General features: G+C 41.5%; 7 protein-coding genes across 7 annotated transcripts; 2 read left to right on the plus strand and 5 right to left on the minus strand.

Annotated features, from left to right (window-relative positions):
• Positions 1-2,012: 2,012 nt before the first annotated feature.
• On the minus strand, positions 2,013-4,347 carry GCK72_010404 (uncharacterized protein; the record flags this gene model as incomplete). Its single annotated transcript, XM_053727843.1, has 5 exons — positions 2,013-2,257; positions 2,508-2,686; positions 3,047-3,162; positions 3,459-3,611; positions 4,192-4,347. The coding sequence occupies 5 exons, from the start codon at positions 4,345-4,347 to the stop codon at positions 2,013-2,015; spliced, it is 849 nt and encodes a 282-aa protein (XP_053587420.1).
• Positions 4,348-4,398: 51 nt separating this feature from the next.
• GCK72_010405 (uncharacterized protein) lies at positions 4,399-4,970 on the minus strand (the record flags this gene model as incomplete). The annotated part of the gene is made up of 2 exons (XM_053727844.1): positions 4,399-4,767; positions 4,866-4,970. 2 exons carry the CDS (start codon positions 4,968-4,970, stop codon positions 4,399-4,401), a joined length of 474 nt encoding a protein of 157 aa, XP_053587421.1.
• Positions 4,971-5,253: 283 nt separating this feature from the next.
• On the minus strand, positions 5,254-5,469 carry GCK72_010406 (uncharacterized protein; the record flags this gene model as incomplete). The annotated part of the gene is made up of 1 exon (XM_053727845.1): positions 5,254-5,469. One exon carries the CDS (start codon positions 5,467-5,469, stop codon positions 5,254-5,256), a length of 216 nt encoding a protein of 71 aa, XP_053587422.1.
• A 5,633-nt stretch (positions 5,470-11,102) lies between these two features.
• On the plus strand, positions 11,103-13,080 carry GCK72_010407 (uncharacterized protein; the record flags this gene model as incomplete). Its single annotated transcript, XM_003110982.2, has 7 exons — positions 11,103-11,144; positions 11,188-11,271; positions 11,449-11,538; positions 11,581-11,798; positions 12,192-12,342; positions 12,388-12,459; positions 12,859-13,080. The coding sequence occupies 7 exons, from the start codon at positions 11,103-11,105 to the stop codon at positions 13,078-13,080; spliced, it is 879 nt and encodes a 292-aa protein (XP_003111030.2).
• A 220-nt stretch (positions 13,081-13,300) lies between these two features.
• GCK72_010408 (uncharacterized protein) lies at positions 13,301-14,783 on the minus strand (the record flags this gene model as incomplete). The annotated part of the gene is made up of 4 exons (XM_003110998.2): positions 13,301-14,021; positions 14,072-14,550; positions 14,597-14,683; positions 14,736-14,783. The coding sequence occupies 4 exons, from the start codon at positions 14,781-14,783 to the stop codon at positions 13,301-13,303; spliced, it is 1,335 nt and encodes a 444-aa protein (XP_003111046.2).
• Positions 14,784-15,360: 577 nt separating this feature from the next.
• GCK72_010409 (uncharacterized protein) lies at positions 15,361-16,186 on the plus strand (the record flags this gene model as incomplete). The annotated part of the gene is made up of 5 exons (XM_003110753.2): positions 15,361-15,478; positions 15,523-15,648; positions 15,693-15,814; positions 15,859-16,047; positions 16,094-16,186. The coding sequence occupies 5 exons, from the start codon at positions 15,361-15,363 to the stop codon at positions 16,184-16,186; spliced, it is 648 nt and encodes a 215-aa protein (XP_003110801.1).
• Positions 16,187-16,621: 435 nt separating this feature from the next.
• GCK72_010410 (uncharacterized protein) lies at positions 16,622-19,353 on the minus strand (the record flags this gene model as incomplete). Its single annotated transcript, XM_053727846.1, has 10 exons — positions 16,622-16,918; positions 16,962-17,573; positions 17,617-18,065; positions 18,159-18,358; positions 18,405-18,529; positions 18,589-18,778; positions 18,824-18,953; positions 18,996-19,096; positions 19,147-19,224; positions 19,271-19,353. 10 exons carry the CDS (start codon positions 19,351-19,353, stop codon positions 16,622-16,624), a joined length of 2,265 nt encoding a protein of 754 aa, XP_053587423.1.
• Between the last annotated feature and the right edge of the window lie 471 nt (positions 19,354-19,824).

A 19,824-nucleotide genomic window follows, 5' to 3' on the forward strand; every position in this document is an offset into this window, starting at 1 on the left:
ATGGAAGATAGGTCAACATTCATTCGAAAAAGAGATTTAGGTTATGAAACCGAAAAGTTTCAAGTGGAAAAAATCTAAAATTTGACAATTCAGCTGTGTTCATCTGTTCTTCGGTGAAAAGAGGCGTAAAAAGTGCATTTTAATGTTCAATTCACCTCGATTCTAATAACAATTTCAAGACATCTAGGATATAATCTGATAAATGAATTGTTGTTAACTCCTATTTACATTTACAATCACACAAGAACAGTTTTTGAGATAAAAATCAAAAAACAAAGTGGTCGAATTTTCCCCCATGGGTTGGCCACCAAAAACTTCAGAATTCGTCGAAAAAAACGACTGAAAATGTTCCCCTGTCGTTTGAAGCACATTATGGCTCATTTCAATCCCAATGAATTACCTTTTTGGACGATTTCCGTGACTTTTCCATTTTTATTACTGAGATCTCACAAAAACCTGAATAACTTTTTTCACAGAATCGTTCTGAAAAATTGGAATACAGATTTGAAATCAGTGGAAAATTTCCGTTCTAGTGATATATGTCTCGGCCCATAACTCCATTTCTTTCCCTAGTTAAATTACACGTAAAAGATGAGCTTCTTCGTGCGCTTCCTCAAATCTAGGCCATTTCAAAATCTAGGTCATCGGGTTTTAATTTCAGCAGAATCCACTTTTCATTATGAAGGAGGGATCAAAACGACTAGACTTTTTTCCTACAAAAACTAGATCGAAAAACGGAGGGCGTATGGAAGCGTTTTTTGAAATTTATGGATTCAGTTTTGTTTAAAACCTCGTCAAAGTTTGTGGAAGAGAAATTAACACTGACGATAGTCACTTCAGCAGAATCCAGTTTTCATTATGAAGGAGGCCTTAAAACGACTAGAATTTTTTCCTACAAAAACTTGATCGAAAAACGGAGGGCGTATGAGTAGAGACCGCAACATTTTTTTCAAACTCATTTTTTCATAAAAATTTCCATCCTGCCCTGTTCTTCAGGTAAATGGAAGTACATTCCCAAATTTTTTTCCCGAAAATATTCACTCTCACCGAAGTTACAGGACCTTTTAGTCAGCCATGGTTTCTACTAAATTCTCTTGGGGAATTCTTTCGTTTTCCTGACCACGCAAAAAATATTTTCTATTTTCACGTTCAGTCAGTCACATTTTTGTAAAATTTGGGAAAGTTCGAACCAGAAACCCTTTGATTAAAAACCGAGCGTGTTATCCACTGAACTAAACGAACACAAATGTGACGCTGATAATAGGAAAATATATTTTTGACGTGATTTTTTGAAATTCATGAGAATTTTTTGAACGATATTCAGCATATTTCGAGATAAAACATCAAATATCTAAAATTCGACAGCACGAAATTTTTTGTTCCCAAGTGCATCTAGTTCGAAATTTTGCGTAGATTCTGATTCCGTCGAGAAACGATGCGTGTGTCACTCCCGGAATCCGGAGAGCGCTTTGTAGACCTTTGAATGAGGCTAGTTAGACAACAGTAACAAGTGATTCAATTGACATCTTTATTGATGGCTAGTCAACGGTCAAGGGTTACAATGTAAGTTGAGCAGTGTTCCGTAGAACCCCGCTCGCGGCGGCAACAAAAGGAAGAAGTGAGGGTTAAAGGTGAGAAAGGGCGAGAGGGGATGACGATGAGAGACGCAGAGAGCGCAGAGAGCGCGCGGCGAGACCCGCTCAGATTACTGTCACATCCGTTTCCTGTGTGTCGCTGCGTCGAGAGAGTGTTTCGGCGATGGAGACGCAGAGACAACATTGGCGGTAGTTTGAATTGGAGTTGTTGTTGTTCCGAAATGAGCTTGTTTGGGTGAATTGGTGACCGTGTCCCTATGAGTCGTGTCACTGGCGTAATATGATGGAGCTAGGGACGCGACACTGGGGGGGTAGAATGAACTACTTTTCCAGATTGACATGATGGGAAAGTAGTTGTGCACCATTCCAGACGTAGATCCTCTGCGATGACATCTCATCCTCCTTTGTATTGTTCCTTTATCCCTTTGCTTGTCTTGGTCTTTTGACTCCTGTTGGCGTCCTTTGACTTTGTTGGCTTTGTAAGATGTGGATGGCAACCATTTTCATGGCTGCGCTTCTCCTGGGCAGAACCTCCTTCACAGATGGATGGTTCTTCCCTTCCTGACTTCTCACTGTCAGATACTCCTGACTTCTCACTGTCAGGTTTTTAACTTGAGAACCAAGTTCTTCAGGCTTTTGGTTTCGATCGATGAGATTTCGATCTTAACCTTTTGAGAGGAAAGGCCTGGTCCTTTTCCTGCTGTCGATCCGGGTTGCTGAATCGTTGTTGACATCCTTTGCTTGTGCATATCAACACATGCTTCGGTAGTTGACTACGATCAGCTTGTCCTCCTGGTCGTTGACAGACTTTCAGCTTGTCCTCCTAGTCGTTGTACTGACGTATGGGTAGGTTTAGCACCTCTGGACTTTGAACAAATGAAGAATGTCCTGACGGTGTCCAGTGTTACTGACTGATCTGCTGAGCTGGTCCTTCGATTGCTCTCGAACCTTCTGGCAGATTTCTCCTTGTCTTTCGAAACCTCAACATTCGCTGAGTTCCGACTGCTTGTCCTTCTTGCATGAAGACGTTTGACTCCTTTGGTCCATGACTGTCGTCTTGAATCCTTGCGTTGGTTCTTGAGTGAATATTACTGAAGATAATTGAACATTTGACGTAAATTATTAGAAATTTAGACATTTGTTTGTCAGAGCTTATCAATTACAATCTTTCGACTGCAACTGATACCTTACTGAAGCAAGCTTCAGTTGGACATAAGAATCTAGGCACCTGTGCTTCTAACTGAATGGAATTGTTAGGATGACTTGCACAGATGCTTCGACCCCGTATCTCTTTTAGGTCCCGAGACTGAACTAATCTGCTATTGCAAACTAGGATTCAGTTGGACTTTCGTCTCTTTTCGGTGCTCTGAATCTTTTACCTTTCAATATCTTACACAAACAAGAATTTAAATCCTTTGTCGTCGTTGTCTGACTTTTCGGCTGATTCCTACTGCCAAACGATGACGATTTGAATCTGCGTTGAAGACATCATGAAGGTGCTGTCAGAGTTGGCTGGTGTCCAGGTTAATGGTGATTCGCTCAACTTCAGCTGAGCTTGTCTCCTTGACTCCAAGCTCCGGTGTTTACTCCGACATGAGCTATTCCTTTGACTTGACAATCTTCCGGAATTGCTCCTTCTTCATCTTTGTCTGACATCTTCCGATTTCAGACTTCTGGCTTGATGTCGACATAATGACTTCTATCGCGAAGGTCCTCGGATTTTCGCAGTTGAAGAATCTTGACATGACTCTCGCTGAGTGTTGACTTTGGTCAATACGATTGCGACCGTATTTGAAGAATATTGTCACTTCTTCTGGCTTGTCGACTCTCCGAATCCACTGTTGTCCTTCAACATCTGATGACCTTATAGACGTCCTCCAGTGAATTCCGATCAGCTTGACTCCTTTCCATTGCGATGTGCTTGTACTTGGAGATCTGGCTACCTCGTCGAAGAGTTTTCAACTTCCTCTCTCGTTGAAGAGTTTCAAGCTTCCTCTTTTCCTTGAACAATCCTTCCTGAAGTTACAACTGTTCGGGAATGTCCGCAGATTGTGTATGTCTTGTTGCTAGTCAATCGCGACTCCGGGTATGAAGTCCTTCTGCATCGGGTATAAAGTCCTTTGCTTCGTCGCGCTACTAGTCAACGTTGTTCTACGACATCAGTGTCCACTTTCTTCTTTGCTCTAATGAGCTGGTTGTTGGATGACCATTGATGGCTTCTGTGCTTCACTCCAACTTGCACGGGGTATTAAGTCCTTCTTTGTTAGCATGTTGGCGAGCACTGAGTTGGTGTCATCTTGTCTCCAATTTCCTTATGAGTGGTCTGATTGTTGCTCCACCGAATAGAAATACTTGGAGTTGTCCTCAGGAAAAAATCAGCTTGTCTGAAGAATTGCCTCTGTTCTTGTTCGAGAAGATTGCCTTCTTTTTCAGCTGGTCCAAAGACTCCGAGGAAAAATTACTATCTCCGTTCTTCCGAAGATGGTGGCAGCGTTCGGCTCGACGAAGATCAGCTTGTGTAGAGGATTGTTTCTGCTCTCCTTCGAGACTTCGCATTCATCCTCAGCTGGTCCGAAATGTTGAAAGAAGAATGTACTCTAACTTCGTTTGACAGAAGATTTTTGGCATGAGGGTTGACTCCGACTCCTTGATGTTTTCTGCACGGATAGTTTGAGAATACTATCGTGAGAGGCGTCGAAGTTGACTTGACTGAAGTCGTGATTGCATGATCAGCTAGTGGAGATTTCTTCATCTTGAAGATTCAGTAAATCTTTTTCAGCAGTTACTTTTGATTTGGAGAGAATTAGCCTTTCTCACTAGGCGTCATCATCAATCCAAACCTCCAGTAAGCTAGAAGAAGATTTGATTTGGCTTGTCTTCTTGCAACTCGACTTGTCTTGAGCGTCCTGCAGCTGTTTAAGACGTAGACTGCTTGTCGATGTTGAAGAATCGTCCTCGACCTTCCTTCAGCTAATGATGTTGCGACGAGGCACATCCGATGTTGTAACTTTAGATGGCTTGTCGGTGCTGTAGGTGTTGAGATCTTCCTTCCAGCCGAATCGCTTTGAAGTTGTTCTTCATCTGCTTGGCTCTCCACTGCTGTGTCAGTCTCCTTAATCAGTGACGTTTGATGTTGCTTGTCCTGATCGGTGCTTTTGTATTGCACAGTTTCCTGTGACTTTGGTGGTGAAGGATTCGTTCATCATTGACCATTCCTGCTTTCATATGGTTCGACAGGTCCGATCGATAATCCGAATCTTCGGTTTTTACTCTTCCAAGAGTATGTGGCTTGTCTTCTTGACACAATCTCCGAAGAATAATGTGCCTAGAAGCAGTAAGGCTGTCCACGATTGAGCGAGTTTGCTTCCTTAGCATCTGAAGAAGAATCCTCGTCCTCTGGTTTGAATGTCCAAACGACGACGGCAAGCGATGCGAGAACGGTGTGGTGTTCTTGTGAAGAAGCTGTGTGGGCGTCGGAGCGTACCTTCGCTAGTGTTTTTACCACAGCTAGGGTGTCGGCTATCTCTCAAAGAGAGAACATACTTGCTCGTGACTCCCAGTGCTTATCTCCTGTTGACTTCTTCGTCGCTTTCTCCTCCCTATCTGCTATGTCAGCTCACATCTTTGTACTTGAACGGAAGAGTATCGGAATTTGTTTTCAGAGTGATTCCGATGAATTTATCCGACTCTTTGACTTCCACTCATGAAGCTGCTTGTCTTCCGGAGCGTTCTCCATATTTTCCACAGTTTCTGACTGAAAGTGTCCACTTCTGGCGAACCATCCGTGCTTGTCTTCTGCATTTGAGTCAATTCCAAGCTCCTTTCTCATAGGATCATGGAGGTTTGACTCTGCAGTTTGCCTTCGGCTTGTCATACTCCTTCGCCGCGAAGGATCACGATGTGCTGGTCGATTTGCTAGTGTCCCGCTCCCGACGCAGCATCCTCGTATCTTAATCACTGTTGAAGTCCGCAAAATTGTCTGAAATTCAGCAAGATTAGCGGTGAGTCGAGGAGCTAGTCTCCTCTCCTCCTTACACACAAGTGAGTTAAAAACCGATTTGTCCCTACTTGGATACTGTGTGCTGTTCAGTCCCACAGCAGGTGACAACAACGGCGAAACTATACCTGTTTAAACGATACCTGTTTGCTTCTTTATCGACCTCCCCAAACATTAGAAATAGGACGTAATTCACCAATTCTTTATAGACCTCCCTGGCGATGGGACGTATCTGTATATTTATCGACCTCCCCAGACTGGGACGTACGAGCCTGCGTACAAGCGCCCGTGTTGTGACTTGTGGCTCACAACCACCCTGGGATATCGGTCCGCGCCGTCCAAGATGTGAAGGGGAGTGTACGCTCCAGTGGACCTCCGACACCAACTTTCGCTGGCTTCTTGAAAACGATAACGATGTTTGTTCCGAGAACAGTTAGCACGTGGACTATTGGATGCTAGTTTGATCCTCACCCTCCTCTCGGCTCCATCCACCAATGAAGTCGCTATCGCATTGCTGGATTTTGATAAACCACTTACCAGCGTAGGGGTACAAATCTGTGGTGGGGACTTTCACCCCAGGATACAAGGAGATGCAAGGATAGTACCTAATTTAAAAGAGACTATAGTAGCCAAGAGGCCTCTTGAACTACAAAGTCTAATTTAAAATTAGGGCTAGTCACCACTAAAGTGTGGGCGATGTGACTAGAGTATTTAAACTTACTACCTATTATCTAATCATATGACCTAGGTTTTAGTTTTTTGTGTGGTTCACACGTCCATGCGCCTAGCTACACGTCCTCTGTCCGCCGGCAGGTCGTTTTGAGAGAAAACGGCGCGAACCAACGAGTCGAGGGAAAGTAGCACGCAAGCAAAATATTGCGTTCCTGGCTGACGAGTTGCTTGTCACACCACACGTAGTCCTGACGATTGCAGGTCCAGCTTCAGCATCAAGCAGTATGCCACGATGACGTCGACGATTGCGATTCCTTCTGATATCGCCATATCTCTTCCTTTTACTCTCCTTTTCCTTTCTTTCTTCGTCTTCGTCTTCGCTTTTATGTGCTTGAGCTGGTCAACACGTTTATTCGGCTCATTCCGAGTCCTCCTCATCTCTCTTTCTTTGTGCTTCTGTCCGACGAAAGTTTGTTAATCCTTCGTCGCTTTCTTCAAGAGTGACATGCTTCCCGAGGGGTTTTGATCTTCTTTATGCTGGTGATCGGTCGCCAACGTCTCCCGAATTGAGCGAAGGTGAAGCAATCCGTATATATGTTGCAGCGGATGTATGTTTTGCTCCAAATATATGCTGTTCCGAGTGACATGCTCCGGGCGGGGTGGGTTCCTCTGCTTCCTCCTTAACTGACCTTCTGACTTCTCACTAGTCGTCCGAGTCCATCAAATTTTCCGTGCCAGCACGTACTTTTTCGGTGTGTCAAGAAGAAAACAAAGAAACAGCTTACCCGTCGGATGCCTTGATGTTGTACGGCTTGTTGTTGTTGACTCCGATCACGTTGCATGCTGATCCTTGAAGAAGCGATGATGTTTTACGATGAAGACACCAAAGTTGTAGAAATGAGGGAATTTTCAGATATTGATCCGAATTTGTTGCAACAAATGGACATCGTGGATTCCTCTAGTGCTGGTAGGTGCATGCAGCTCCTAGAGTCATCCAACGATGACTTCGAGTTGATTTCGTTGATTTTGCTGGTCACGGCTCCTTTCTCCTGGTTATCGATTGCTTGTCGCTTGGAGAGTCATGTTGATTTCCTCCTCCTGACTGAATTGCGTCCTCGATCGATCCCTTCGATGTTGAGCCATGGTTGCTTGTCGACATTGTGTGTGTGGTTTGCATCACGTCGATCCATTCTCGCGAATATACCGGGCGCCACACCTCAGACTCCTGACACATAGAATTGGATGAGCTATATTATGGTTCAGTGGCAGTTTATGTCCTGTTTCTCATCTTTTCCTATGGCCTTCACTGAAAGACATCTGGCCTGTGGATCTTGCTGCCAGCCCGGTGCACACGCTACCACGTCGTCCTTGTCCACCAGACACGTGTGCACCTTACCTCCTTGTCCGACACTCTCGGTTTCACACCACTTCGTGAAGTATATGAAGGACCCAATGAATCAGGTCACTGAGGATTGAGGTTATTGCTTACTTTCCTGTTGAAGTGCCCTACTCCTTCGCAATTGAATGCTTCTGCACACCTCTCTCATAGGCTAGCTCCACATCCAACTACTAAGGGATCGATAGGCCTTTTTAGAATTTTCAGGAATTTTCAGCATACCTCGCTCCTTTGCTGGTTTCTCGCATTGAATCCTTTCCGCTGAGTTCCGTCCGCACGATTGTCTCGGTTGCGATCCTCGAAAATCGATAATTGCATCATTTGCATGACGACGGCTTGTCCTCGCTTCTGACGAATCCAATGCTCGGTGAACGATCCACGAGGTGACTTCGTTCCATATTGAGGGAACCATACAATGCTTCCGCTCGACAATCGATTGATTTCGCCATATTTTTTGGAATTTGAAAGAATTTTGGCGAAATTATTGAAAATTTTAGGCGAAATTTTAGAATTTTATTGCGAAATTTAGGCCAAATTGAATTCAAATGCGAAAGAGTCCAACTAGCTTGTCAAACAAAGGTATTTCGGGTTTTTTAGGCTAGAAAAATATTTTCTGCCATTTCCCGGTCGTTTGCACCATGTCACTCCCGGAATCCGGAGAGCGCTTTGTAGACCTTTGAATGAGGCTAGTTAGACAACAGTAACAAGTGATTCAATTGACATCTTTATTGATGGCTAGTCAACGGTCAAGGGTTACAATGTAAGTTGAGCAGTGTTCCGTAGAACCCCGCTCGCGGCGGCAACAAAAGGAAGAAGTGAGGGTTAAAGGTGAGAAAGGGCGAGAGGGGATGACGATGAGAGACGCAGAGAGCGCAGAGAGCGCGCGGCGAGACCCGCTCAGATTACTGTCACATCCGTTTCCTGTGTGTCGCTGCGTCGAGAGAGTGTTTCGGCGATGGAGACGCAGAGACAACATTGGCGGTAGTTTGAATTGGAGTTGTTGTTGTTCCGAAATGAGCTTGTTTGGGTGAATTGGTGACCGTGTCCCTATGAGTCGTGTCACTGGCGTAATATGATGGAGCTAGGGACGCGACAGCGTGTTTGATCTCCTTTAACCTGAACTGTCGGGAAAACTGATTTTCTTTTTGAATCTGTTGTCTTCCGACATCAAAAAAATCACATTTTACGAATCAATGAGCTTTCAAATTTTGGTCCCAGGTACCTGAAGAGATGTCCAAAAAGAATATGTCAGAAAACAGATATGTTATCATAGAAAGTTTTTTGATGTGATGCCTCGCAGTTCAGATGGCTCCCAAAAAATTCAACAGCACGAAAATCGAATTTTCGTTCAAAACCTATTAGAGTATGTCCAAAACTATTAGAAACTGTCAAAAAATGATGCGTGTTCGACCTAGAACATCTTAAACGTGATATTTTTCTGAAAAATGCAAAACGTTTTTTCAGTTTTCTGAGAAAACTAAACATTTGGGTGAAACGAAAGTGTGTTCATTGAATTCTACGTACTCGATTACATAGGGGTCAAAAGTTTTCATTCTGTTTTATCGTACTGGGCTCTCAGGGCAGACCGTCAAACATTTCAATAAACTCCCCATGACGTCCCAAGAGAAGAAAATGAAAAACTCCGCCCACGTTCATTGCGGTCCCTACGTATGAGCGCGTTTTTTTCAAATTTTGATTTCAATTTTTTTTTATAGCTGATAAAAAATGATGGCAGAGAAAATTACACTGCGTTGTCCGGCGGGGCGCATTCGCCTCACAGGGCCGTTGGCCTAGCGAGAAGCAAAAATATGGAAGATAAACCCAAATTTAATGTAGCGAAAAAATCACCGTGATTGGCTAAGTGCCAAGTTCAAGTTTACCGTGTGCTTGTCGTATTTTTCAATGAAAAACGCGACGCACACGCATCGCGGCGCGGCCGGTAAATTCAAAAGCGGACCTTACGCCTCGCACCCCTGTGTCTCTGTGAATCCTTGGGAATCGGGACAAAATATTTATTTGCCTTCAACGAAAGGATGCCCGAAAGAGTAAGAGACGCAGAGCGACAATCCGCGCCGCTGATGCGGAAACCGCATGCCAGGCTTGCGATATCTGACTCCGCCTCTTTACACCCAGTGACCGAATTTTTTACGCAAACGTTTCGAGAAAATCACCGTGGCAAATCGAATTTTTGGCGGTTTGCCCTCTTCAAAAACGTTAACGTTCTAAGTATTAGTCCGATGTCTCCGGATTTCTAACGGGCCGGTCCGGGCGAAAATCAAAATTACTCTCGGATCCTGTTAAAACATGAAAATCTATGGAACCAAATGATAAATGTTTTTTTTTAATGAAAATGGAGACCCCACAAATTCCGAGGAAAAAAAACTCCTGGGAAACGAACTCCTGGGAAAAAGGCGGGGCCAAGCGCGCTGATTGGCTGCAAAATGCTAATTAGCAAGATTGCGCAACTGATTAGCCAATCAGCGCGCTTGGCCCCGCCTTTTTCCCAGGAGTTCGTTTCCCAGGAGTTTTTTTTCCTTGGAATTTGTGGGGTCTCTGAAAATGTCTATTTTCGCAGGCGCGCACGGATCGCGACTCGGCCGGTAAATTCAAAACTTTCCGTTGCGGACCTTACGCCTCGAACCCTGTGATTTTCGAATAAAAGTTTGAAATTTAATCAGAAGCTGAATATGTGTAATAATTTAATCACGCTTACTTTAAAATTTTGAAAATTTTCAAATATTCTGTTAAAAAAATGAGTACCATTTTTGAATCCGGGCCGGCCCTGCATTGTGAATTGTAACAAGTCTCAAAGTCTCAAATATTTATGACGTCGGAAAATGAATTATTGATTAGTTTATTTTCTAAAGATGTTTGTTTTTATAGACTTGGTTTTCCGCTGCGAAACTATTCTTTCTAAATAACTAGATGCGTCTTTAAATATTTCCTTGCGACCGTACAAAGACCGTTCAAATCGGGAAGAACTCTCAATCGAGAAGAAACTGAGAAGAAAAAAATACATCGGAAGAATGAAAATTTCAGCGTCGGAAATGAAAGAGACAGTCATTTGAAGGTGTATTGTGAAATTATTGTCACTTTGAATTGTGTCTTTACCTGATTTTCAAGACAACTTTGAATTTCACTCGATGTACGGTTGTGTCGAATTTTTTTTCGTAAATTCGGCTCAAAAACATGTAAGCACATTATTAATTAGCTACATTACTATACTAAACAGAAAATTATTGATTTTTCTTTCCTTTCAAACACTGAAATTTGCGAAAAAAGCGTTCTTCTCGATTTGCTTCTTCCCGATTTGCACGGTCTCATTTCCTCTGTCCGAAATATTCAACTTACCAGTTTTGTAAGATTTTCTTCTTTCACCTTTGCGGTCGATTCTTTGCTAATGTGCTGATCCTCACAATTGCAGGAAACCTCTCAGCCAGTGATGTCCAGAAGTTTGGCGAAAAAACCCAAACTGGATGATTCGGTAATTTCATATTTCTCAAAGAAGTAAATTCATTAATTTTCAGAAGAACAACGTGTTCATCGTTGAGAAGGTACTGGACAAAAGACCCGGAAAAGCTGGGAGAGAAGAGTTTCTCATCCAATGGCAGGCGAGTTTCATCGGAAAAAAAAAGCTGACTCATTTAAAATCAAAATTTTCAACAAAACTTCGAAGTAGGAAAATAGTTCTATATTGAAAATTAAGTTCCAATTCAAAATCAACAAGAATAATGATCAGCCAGTGAATAAAAATTATCAGTTTTATTCATTTCATATAATTTTTAAAGGGCTTTTCTGAAGACGACTCCAGCTGGGAGCCGAGGGAGAACCTGCACTGCATAGAGTTGCTGGAAGAATTCGAAAAGGAATACGCTAAGGTTCGAAAATTAAGTTATCATATCTAACTTCTAATTTTTTAGCGCGATCGACCGATTCGTAGAAGACAAAAGTCTCCGGAACAAGATGTGGTTGCAGGCCCAGCCGAAGAAGAGCCATCATCAAGCGACAAGTTCTCGTTGAATGGGAAACAGCTCAAATGCATTGTTGGCCTCACCAGATCTCCGGGAGAGCTTCACTTCTTGTGCAAATTCAATGATGATACTGCTCGTCTTCTGCCGGCAAAGGAAATAAACAACCGGTCAGTAGCTGCTTCATTATAATCCGACTTTTACGTTTCTAATATTAGTTTAATCTATTCAAATAGGCTGTAAATAACCGTAATTTCAGCTACCCCAATCAAGTAATCAAATACTACGAGTCAAAGCTAACAGTCCAAGAGGCGAAAACTGACTAGCTCTTAAATTGGTCTGAAAACGGATTTCTCGGCGTGTTTTCCAATTCCATTATATTAATCATCTCACCATCTTTTCTCATTCTCCGATTTTTGTGTTAATTTTAAAATAAGGCGTTCTTCCCGACCATTCAAATCATTCATTCCTCTTATTGAACAGGCATATTTCGAAACAATGTCAAATCTTAAAAGAACAATAAATATTTTTTAAATTCTTTCGGAACTTCTTCTTGTTTGCAGATATCGGCCGTTCGTCGATGAGTATGGAATCTTCTTAAGAAGACAAATGGATAAGCGTCAAAAACGTCTAGAAGAAGGAAAAAAGAAGAGTATCGATGCAGATGACGATGATGATGAGTGGCCTGATATTCCTCCAGGCTATAATGTTCTTGTGAGATTATCGCTTTGTGGTAGTTGTTGAATATAAACTTTTCAGAATGTGGAAGATCAAGACCGACACCTGGGGAAAGAAACGAGGTTTTCGCAGGATAAGGATATTTCTGAAACAGTAACTTACTTAACTTTTTTAAAACTTTTTGCTTACCGTAAGATCTGTGGTAGAACACTTGCATTATAACGAAAACCTAGCCGAGGTTCGGAAATTAGAACACCCCACCTCTAATAGTACGCCAGTCGTTTTCTTAGTTGATACCCTATCTCTCGACATGAAATTGTCTCAAACTAAGCCAGCAGAAAATAAAAACGCGATTTTCAAGTGTTTTCACAGCTCTTCTTCATTGCAATTGCAAATAATAATTCACGAATAAATATTTTGTAATGAAAATAAAATGAATTAGGAGCCTTCTTGAGGTGGCAAAGCCCGCCTAGCATAGTGAAAACAACGAGCCGTAGTTTTTTATCGAGAAAAATAGAACGACTTTCTATAATACCTCTGAACTAGTTTCAGCCCACTGCATCAGATATTCTTCGTGATATACATATAGAAGCGAACGAAAGTATGCTATCGAGTTTCCCACATGATTCTACAGAAGAAACGCTCGACAGTGTCGAAACCAACGACTCTGTCTTAGCAGTTTTCGATGACAGTTCCAACAGTCCCCCACCTTGCCCCATTGTAATCGACACCGTACCAGACGACGATGAACTACTTTTCCCCGGACTTCCATAATTCAGTGACCTTTTTATTTATATAAAGTTTAACAAAGTTGATTCAACAATGAAAACGAATTTTAGAATCGCGAACAACAAAACAACATAGAAAACAAAAAAATTGAACAGTGTGTTACAGCTCAATCCGGCATGGCCTAATTGTGGGGAAGAGGAAAAAAACAGTCAACAATAAGGGTAATTTATATAAGTGGGACAGGTTTGTTACCTGTTCAAAAGAGTTATTCGCTGTCGCTGCTGCTCGACTCTTCCTTTACAGCCTTCTTCGCCTTCTTCTTCGGTGCTACATCTTCCTCCTCTTCGACTACTTCGGTTTTGACGGCAGCTTTTTTGTCGGTCTGCACGTACTCCTTGGCCCACGATTTTGGAGTAGAATCGTTTGGCTTTCCGAACTTATCCAAGAGGCCATCCTTTACCATCTGTTTTTTCTTTGATGCAACTGGTCCTAATCCCCACTTTCTTCCATAGACATCACGTTCCATGATAACGCGCTTTGATTTGGCTACAATTCCATGATCGACAGACGCAATAGTGGATGTGCTCATTTGAGCGATAGCAATGCAAACGGCTTCTCCTTTTGTAGTCATAATCACAATCTCCTTTCCAACTTCGATATCATCATCATAACGAAGAACTCCTGGGATCAGAATTTTAGCACCATAGCAAATCGCATTGACACAACTGTCCTTGACAACAACCCGCTTGTGTTGAGTTAGAAGAGCCTCCAATGGACGAACAATGTGTCTCATGTAACTCTCATCCTTCTGCGTGTCTAAAAGATATTGTGCGTCAAGAACATCGTGCATGGTGACCATGTTTTCATTCTCGTCACAAATTCCAGATCTGTTTCTTCGAAGTTCTTGCATTTGTCCTCCACATCCAAGAATAAGACCGAGATGAACACAAATAGTACGGACGTATGTTCCCGACTCGCAAATGCAACTGAAATTCACAATTTTTCAACGGTAATTATATAGTTTTTTAAAACTAACTTGAAAATACCCATTTGCTGAGCTGGATCATACTCGATGAACTTATTCTCGTATACAGTACGAATACGAAGCTGTCTTTTGACAGCCGAGATCAGTGGTGGACGTTGGAACAATGCTCCGGTGAGTTTTTCAAGAGCTTGTTTTACTCTACGATCATCCTCAACCTCTTCGTGAAGTTTGAAGATGCAGATGTACTCTTTACCAGCTCCTTGTTGAGACTTAGCCAATCGAGTGGTACGATCAATGCAAACAATCAAACATCCAGAAACCTTTGGATCGAGGGTTCCACTGTGACCTGTTTTTTCGCATCGAAGAATTCTTTTAATCCAGGAAACCACTTCGTGAGACGAAGGATTCGATGGTTTGTCCAGATTGAAGAAACCAGATGAGATGTAGTTTTTAATGTCACGTTTTAGTGGCGAAACTCCCTCTACATGGGGGGTATAGTGGTTAGTGCGCACGTTGAGCTTATCATAGTTCTATAAAATACATTTTAAAATTAATGAAACTACGTGATCAAATTACCTTGAGAAGAAGTGGCCACTGAGAAGCATCAAGCTTAGCTATTTCAGTCGATGAAGGAAGTTGGAATGATCCGTTCTGTTGAGCTTCCTAAAATATTCTTCATGTTTTATTTACAAACATGTTGTTTTCTTTAACTTACAGCTAGTTCATCTCCTTCGAGTTTAGAACGTTTGTCTTTTTTGCCCATGATGAGATCGTACCTGAAAAATCTTATCTTACATGTTGTGAAGTTGCGGTATGAAATAAAATTATTGACGCTGAAAACAATTATTGAATAGAATTTTTTATTTTTCATCTATGAAATTTTACTGGAATTTAAATCATCTTTCCGGGAGAAGAATCATTAGGTGTCAATCGATTTTTGCGAATCTGAGGCGTTAACTTCGACTGGCATTGTGCCAAGCAATGAGTTGCTGCCCTGCGTAGGTGCCCCTATCTTCACCACACAGAAAGGGCGCTACGCAGTGATATTTTCGAATTCTTATTATTTTGGCGCGCAAATCCATCTTGTAGCGCCATTTGGGTAGCACCCTGGCGTGAATGTATTGTCATCATTTTTGTTCTATAATGCACCAATATGCGTTATCCTTTTCATATTTTTCAGAATTTTTAGCTCTAAATAATTTTAAAGACGCTCTCATCTGCTAGACACATTCAGTCTCGTGGTCTCTTCAAAAAACATTTCAGAATGATTTCGCAAAAATTCGTCTTATTTCCTTTCGTTTTCTTAATTTTTTGTTTCACTGTCATATTCTTTTTCAGTCATGTCTGGTGGAGACGGCATCCCAACTTTCAAGCTTGTCCTTGTCGGAGATGGAGGAACCGGAAAAACAACCTTCGTTAAACGTCATTTAACTGGAGAGTTCGAGAAAAAGTATGTCGGTGAGTATTGAGCTTTTGCGTCCTTCCTGGAATTCAGTTTACAGCTACTCTCGGAGTCGAAGTTCACCCGCTCGTCTTCCACACCAACCGTGGACAAATTCGTTTCAATGTGTGGGATACCGCTGGACAAGAGAAGTTCGGTGGTCTTCGCGACGGATATTACATCCAAGGTAACATTTAAAAAATAATATTTATAATGCTACAAATTCCTCAGGACAATGTGCTATCATCATGTTCGACGTTACCGCTCGTGTCACCTACAAAAATGTACCAAACTGGCACCGCGACTTGGCGAGAGTATGCGAGAACATTCCAATCGTTCTCTGCGGAAACAAGGTAATCATGTTCGATTTGGATAATCGCTAAAAATTTCAATTCAGGTCGATGTCAAGGACCGCAAAGTCAAAGCCAAGACTATCACTTTCCATCGAAAGAAGAACCTCCAATACTATGACATTTCTGCAAAGTCTAACTACAACTTCGAGAAGCCATTCCTCTGGCTCGCTAGAAAGTTGCTCGGAGATCCAAACCTCGAGTTTGTCGCCATGCCAGCTTTGGCTCCACCAGAGGTATATATTGCAGCATAATTAATGAGTTAAAAATATTTTATTACAGGTTCAAATGGACCCAGCCATGATTGCCGAATACGAGAAGGATCTGGACAATGCCGCAAAGGCCGATCTTCCGGATGACGACGATGATCTTTAAACATTTTAACCTTTCAACATCCTTGTTTTTAAATCTCACAAACCCACCCTGTCCTAAAAATTTACCATTTTATACATTTCATATGCCAATTAATTTCTTAACTTAAAAAATAATTAGCATACCCAACCGGTGTTTTCAATTCACAGTACTGGATTGGGTAGAAGAAGGATTGTACATTTGCTGTTTGATCATTGTGCGAATGAATTTAAGAAATGGTTAGTTTGTCACCTTCAATCTCAATGCTGATTTCATATTTATGTTCGACTAAAATTTTGAAACAAATTGCTGCAATAAACATAATAGCACCACTTGATACAATATACCGGCAGATGAGGGAATGTGAGCAACCAGTTTAAACATATTTAAAACACTTTTGATGATTCTGAGGAAGGCGAGTTTTGAAAAGGATAGAGTCCGCTCGGAACTGGGAGAACTTCAATGGGTTATACCCATAAACTTTGGTGAACAGTCGTATGCACTCGTGACGTTTTTCGAAGTGAGAGTCTGCCTTGAACAGGCTTTCTGTACAGGTGGGACATCTGGAAAGAAGTTAGATTTATAAATATCAGGTACATCATACTTTAAGGTCCAGCGAGATGTGGTTTTTATAGGTGGCTTTCGGGTGAGATGTGCCACCAAGAAATTCATAGCAATATCTTCACAATTTTTAATTTTGTCCACGTGATCTCGAATCGCTGTAGACATCTGGTACGTGTAAGCCGACAAGTAGTTCTAAAATTAGCATAAATAGGATTTTTTTTCAACTGCTTACTACCTTGTGAATGAATGCGGCTCCAGTGAGAATCATGCTCATTTGACAAGTGTGATTGCTGTTGTAGAACATAGAATCTCCATATCTAGCATGATAGCGAGCAGGAAAACCAACAATTCTGTCTCGGTTTTCTCTCCATACTCGAAAGGCCAAAATTATCTCTTGCTGCATCAAATCAATGTCATCATCTAATGACAACACCGATTCCGTTTCTATTCTATCCCAAGGAACGAACCGATTATTCAAGCTGTTTTCAGTCACTCGGATGAACTCTACTGGAACATGAAGCGACGGCCATGTATCCGGCGGCTCTCGATGAATGTTATTCCAAACTACCAAAATTTTGTTCAGATACGGTAGTTGGTGAAGTCGTTCAAGTGCGCCGACGAGAACTGAATCTCGTTCATATGTCAATAAAATAACGGTAAATTGCTCTCTCTGACGATTCCCACCGAGTGCTTTACTGAACTCTACACCACTTCCAGGTTCTATAGCACGAAATCCAATTTTAGTATCTTCATGGAACTCAGCTTCCGCGGGAGGCTCAGCAGCATTGATAATAAATTCCTTCGAACGGAATGGTGAGTATACTGTGTTCCAAATTTCATAAGAATACTGAAACAAAAAGGTATTGAGTACAAGCTAATCAGATACTTACCAATTGGAACTCTGTGAAATTATACGCAAAAGAGACAGACTCCACTCGAGATTCCAATGGTCCGAGAAGATATTCATCATCAAAGTTCGGTTGAACATTCACTAATGAACCTCTCGGAGATGTGAACGAAGAATTGAACAATGGTACTGCTTGATTCTTTTGATTGGAACGTGTCTCTAACGTAGGTATTTGAAGTTTGAATCGAAGTGCCGCGATCAAACTGTCCGCAATAGACTTTCGATCAGCCATATATGTTTCAAAGAAAGTTCGTCCAATCCGACGCATTTCGAGAATATCACTGGTTTCAAAAGATCGAATGATGAAATGAGCTTCTGGTAGCCGAGCAATCGGGAGTCTGTGGGCAGCACGTCTCCAGTCAATAAGATCCTCGAATGGAAGGCGCGCGCTAATCGATAGAATGATGGGAATACATCCGAATTCAATAGAGTCTATAAAATCTTGAAGAAATTCATCAGATTCGAGCAGAAAACAAAAGATAGACTGTGAATGTATTCGCCTTCTTTCTTCTATAGAACAGTTACTCTTGTTTTCGTAGCATTTTCTAATGATGAACTTGTGTGATGTGTTCTTGCCAGAATCTTCCAGTGTTGACAAATCCAAATTTCGCGAATTCTCTCTCACAACCATTCCAATCAGATATTTCCGTTTGATGGGTAATAATGGGACTGGAGATTGTTGTATTGGAGATGTATAGTTTGCAAGGACAGCGAGATCAAAGGAGCTGAAATAACTGATTTACTAACATAAGAAAAAAGACAGACAGTTACCGAAGTTGGGATGATTGAACCATGATTAACTTTAGATTCTGAAGCACTTTGAGCGGATTTCCCGTATTGAATAAAACCGTATTATAGCTATCATCAGTGTCCAAGATGCCGTTCGTAATTCGTATCTGAAATTATGAAAAAGAGCTATACTTCTTACGTTTCATTCACGTGGTAAGAGACATACTTTCAAACAAGCCTCATCCGATTTCTCAGTCAAGACTGAAGCAGCTTTTCGGAACACATTTTCCCATTCTTTTTCATATCTTCCATCCGTTATCCTATCAACAAAAATTGGCATAAAAGATGATATCGAGCAGCGGCTATAATCTATCACATCATCAAAGTTTAGAATGGAATGAGGAACTTGAGGAAGCCTGAAAATTTACAAATTATCCATTCAATTAGGTCAGAATTCTTACTCTTGGGAAACTTTGGGATGTACCAAAGGAGAATATGGTAAAAACACTTTTACGTTTTGTGTTTCTCGTAGCTCTTCCAACTGTCTTTGAGCTGCCTCGATTTCTCCTTCTAGAGCTGATAGTTCCAGTTCTAAAATAAACATTGCCAAAGCTTAAACATGATAGGAGTTACGTTTTTGCGGGATTAATCTTTGTAGCTCTTCTTGTACAGCACGAATTTCTTCAATTTTGTTTTGAGACTCAACTAATTCCGAACGTACCGATGCCAAAACTCTGAAAATAAATGAATAAAAATAAAAACAACGTTGGTCTGGATTCTTTACCTTTTTTGCTCCCGGAGGATTCGACCAACAGAATAACCACTACATGCTGCGTCATAATCATTAATTTCTTCGACGTTTCTGAAGTAATTCGTGCTGATCAATAATACAGAACTGGAAGCCTTACTGTATGAGTGCGCCTGACTGAGGTATCCACGACGGAGATTTATCAGAAAAGGAGTAATTGAATATTATGAGAGAAGATATCATGATAAAAATTAGGATGAGGAATGCTGAAACCCGCAGACGCGGTATGAGACTCCGATGGAAACCTTCAAGATTACGATATTACAGTATGAGCTTGAATTTCAGACTAACCCTACCATTGAATACTATCGTCATCTACGTTATCGGCTCAAATCAGAGATGTTGTAATTCTTAAACATCAGTTGTATTTCCTGAAATAGAAAATTCAAAGAAAACTTCAAACCTTCACAGGCTTAGAATGTTAAATTGGGAGAGGAACGACAGAGGAGCTTTAGTTCAGAGACACAAATGATCGCAGCTTAAAAAATAGGAATGATATTTTCCAGCATTCACATGGTTGTTCCTTTTGAATTCATTATTTTTTGATTTCACTCTTTTTTTTATTTCACCTCTTTTTTCTCCTTTTTTATACTATTTTTCTAGTCCTCCATTAATATTCCTAGTCCCCCGGAAAAATGCGCTCCGACGCACCCG

The sequence above is a fragment of the Caenorhabditis remanei genome, chromosome III (assembly GCF_010183535.1).
Source record: "Caenorhabditis remanei strain PX506 chromosome III, whole genome shotgun sequence".
In the NCBI taxonomy this organism is placed as follows: domain Eukaryota; kingdom Metazoa; phylum Nematoda; class Chromadorea; order Rhabditida; family Rhabditidae; genus Caenorhabditis; species Caenorhabditis remanei.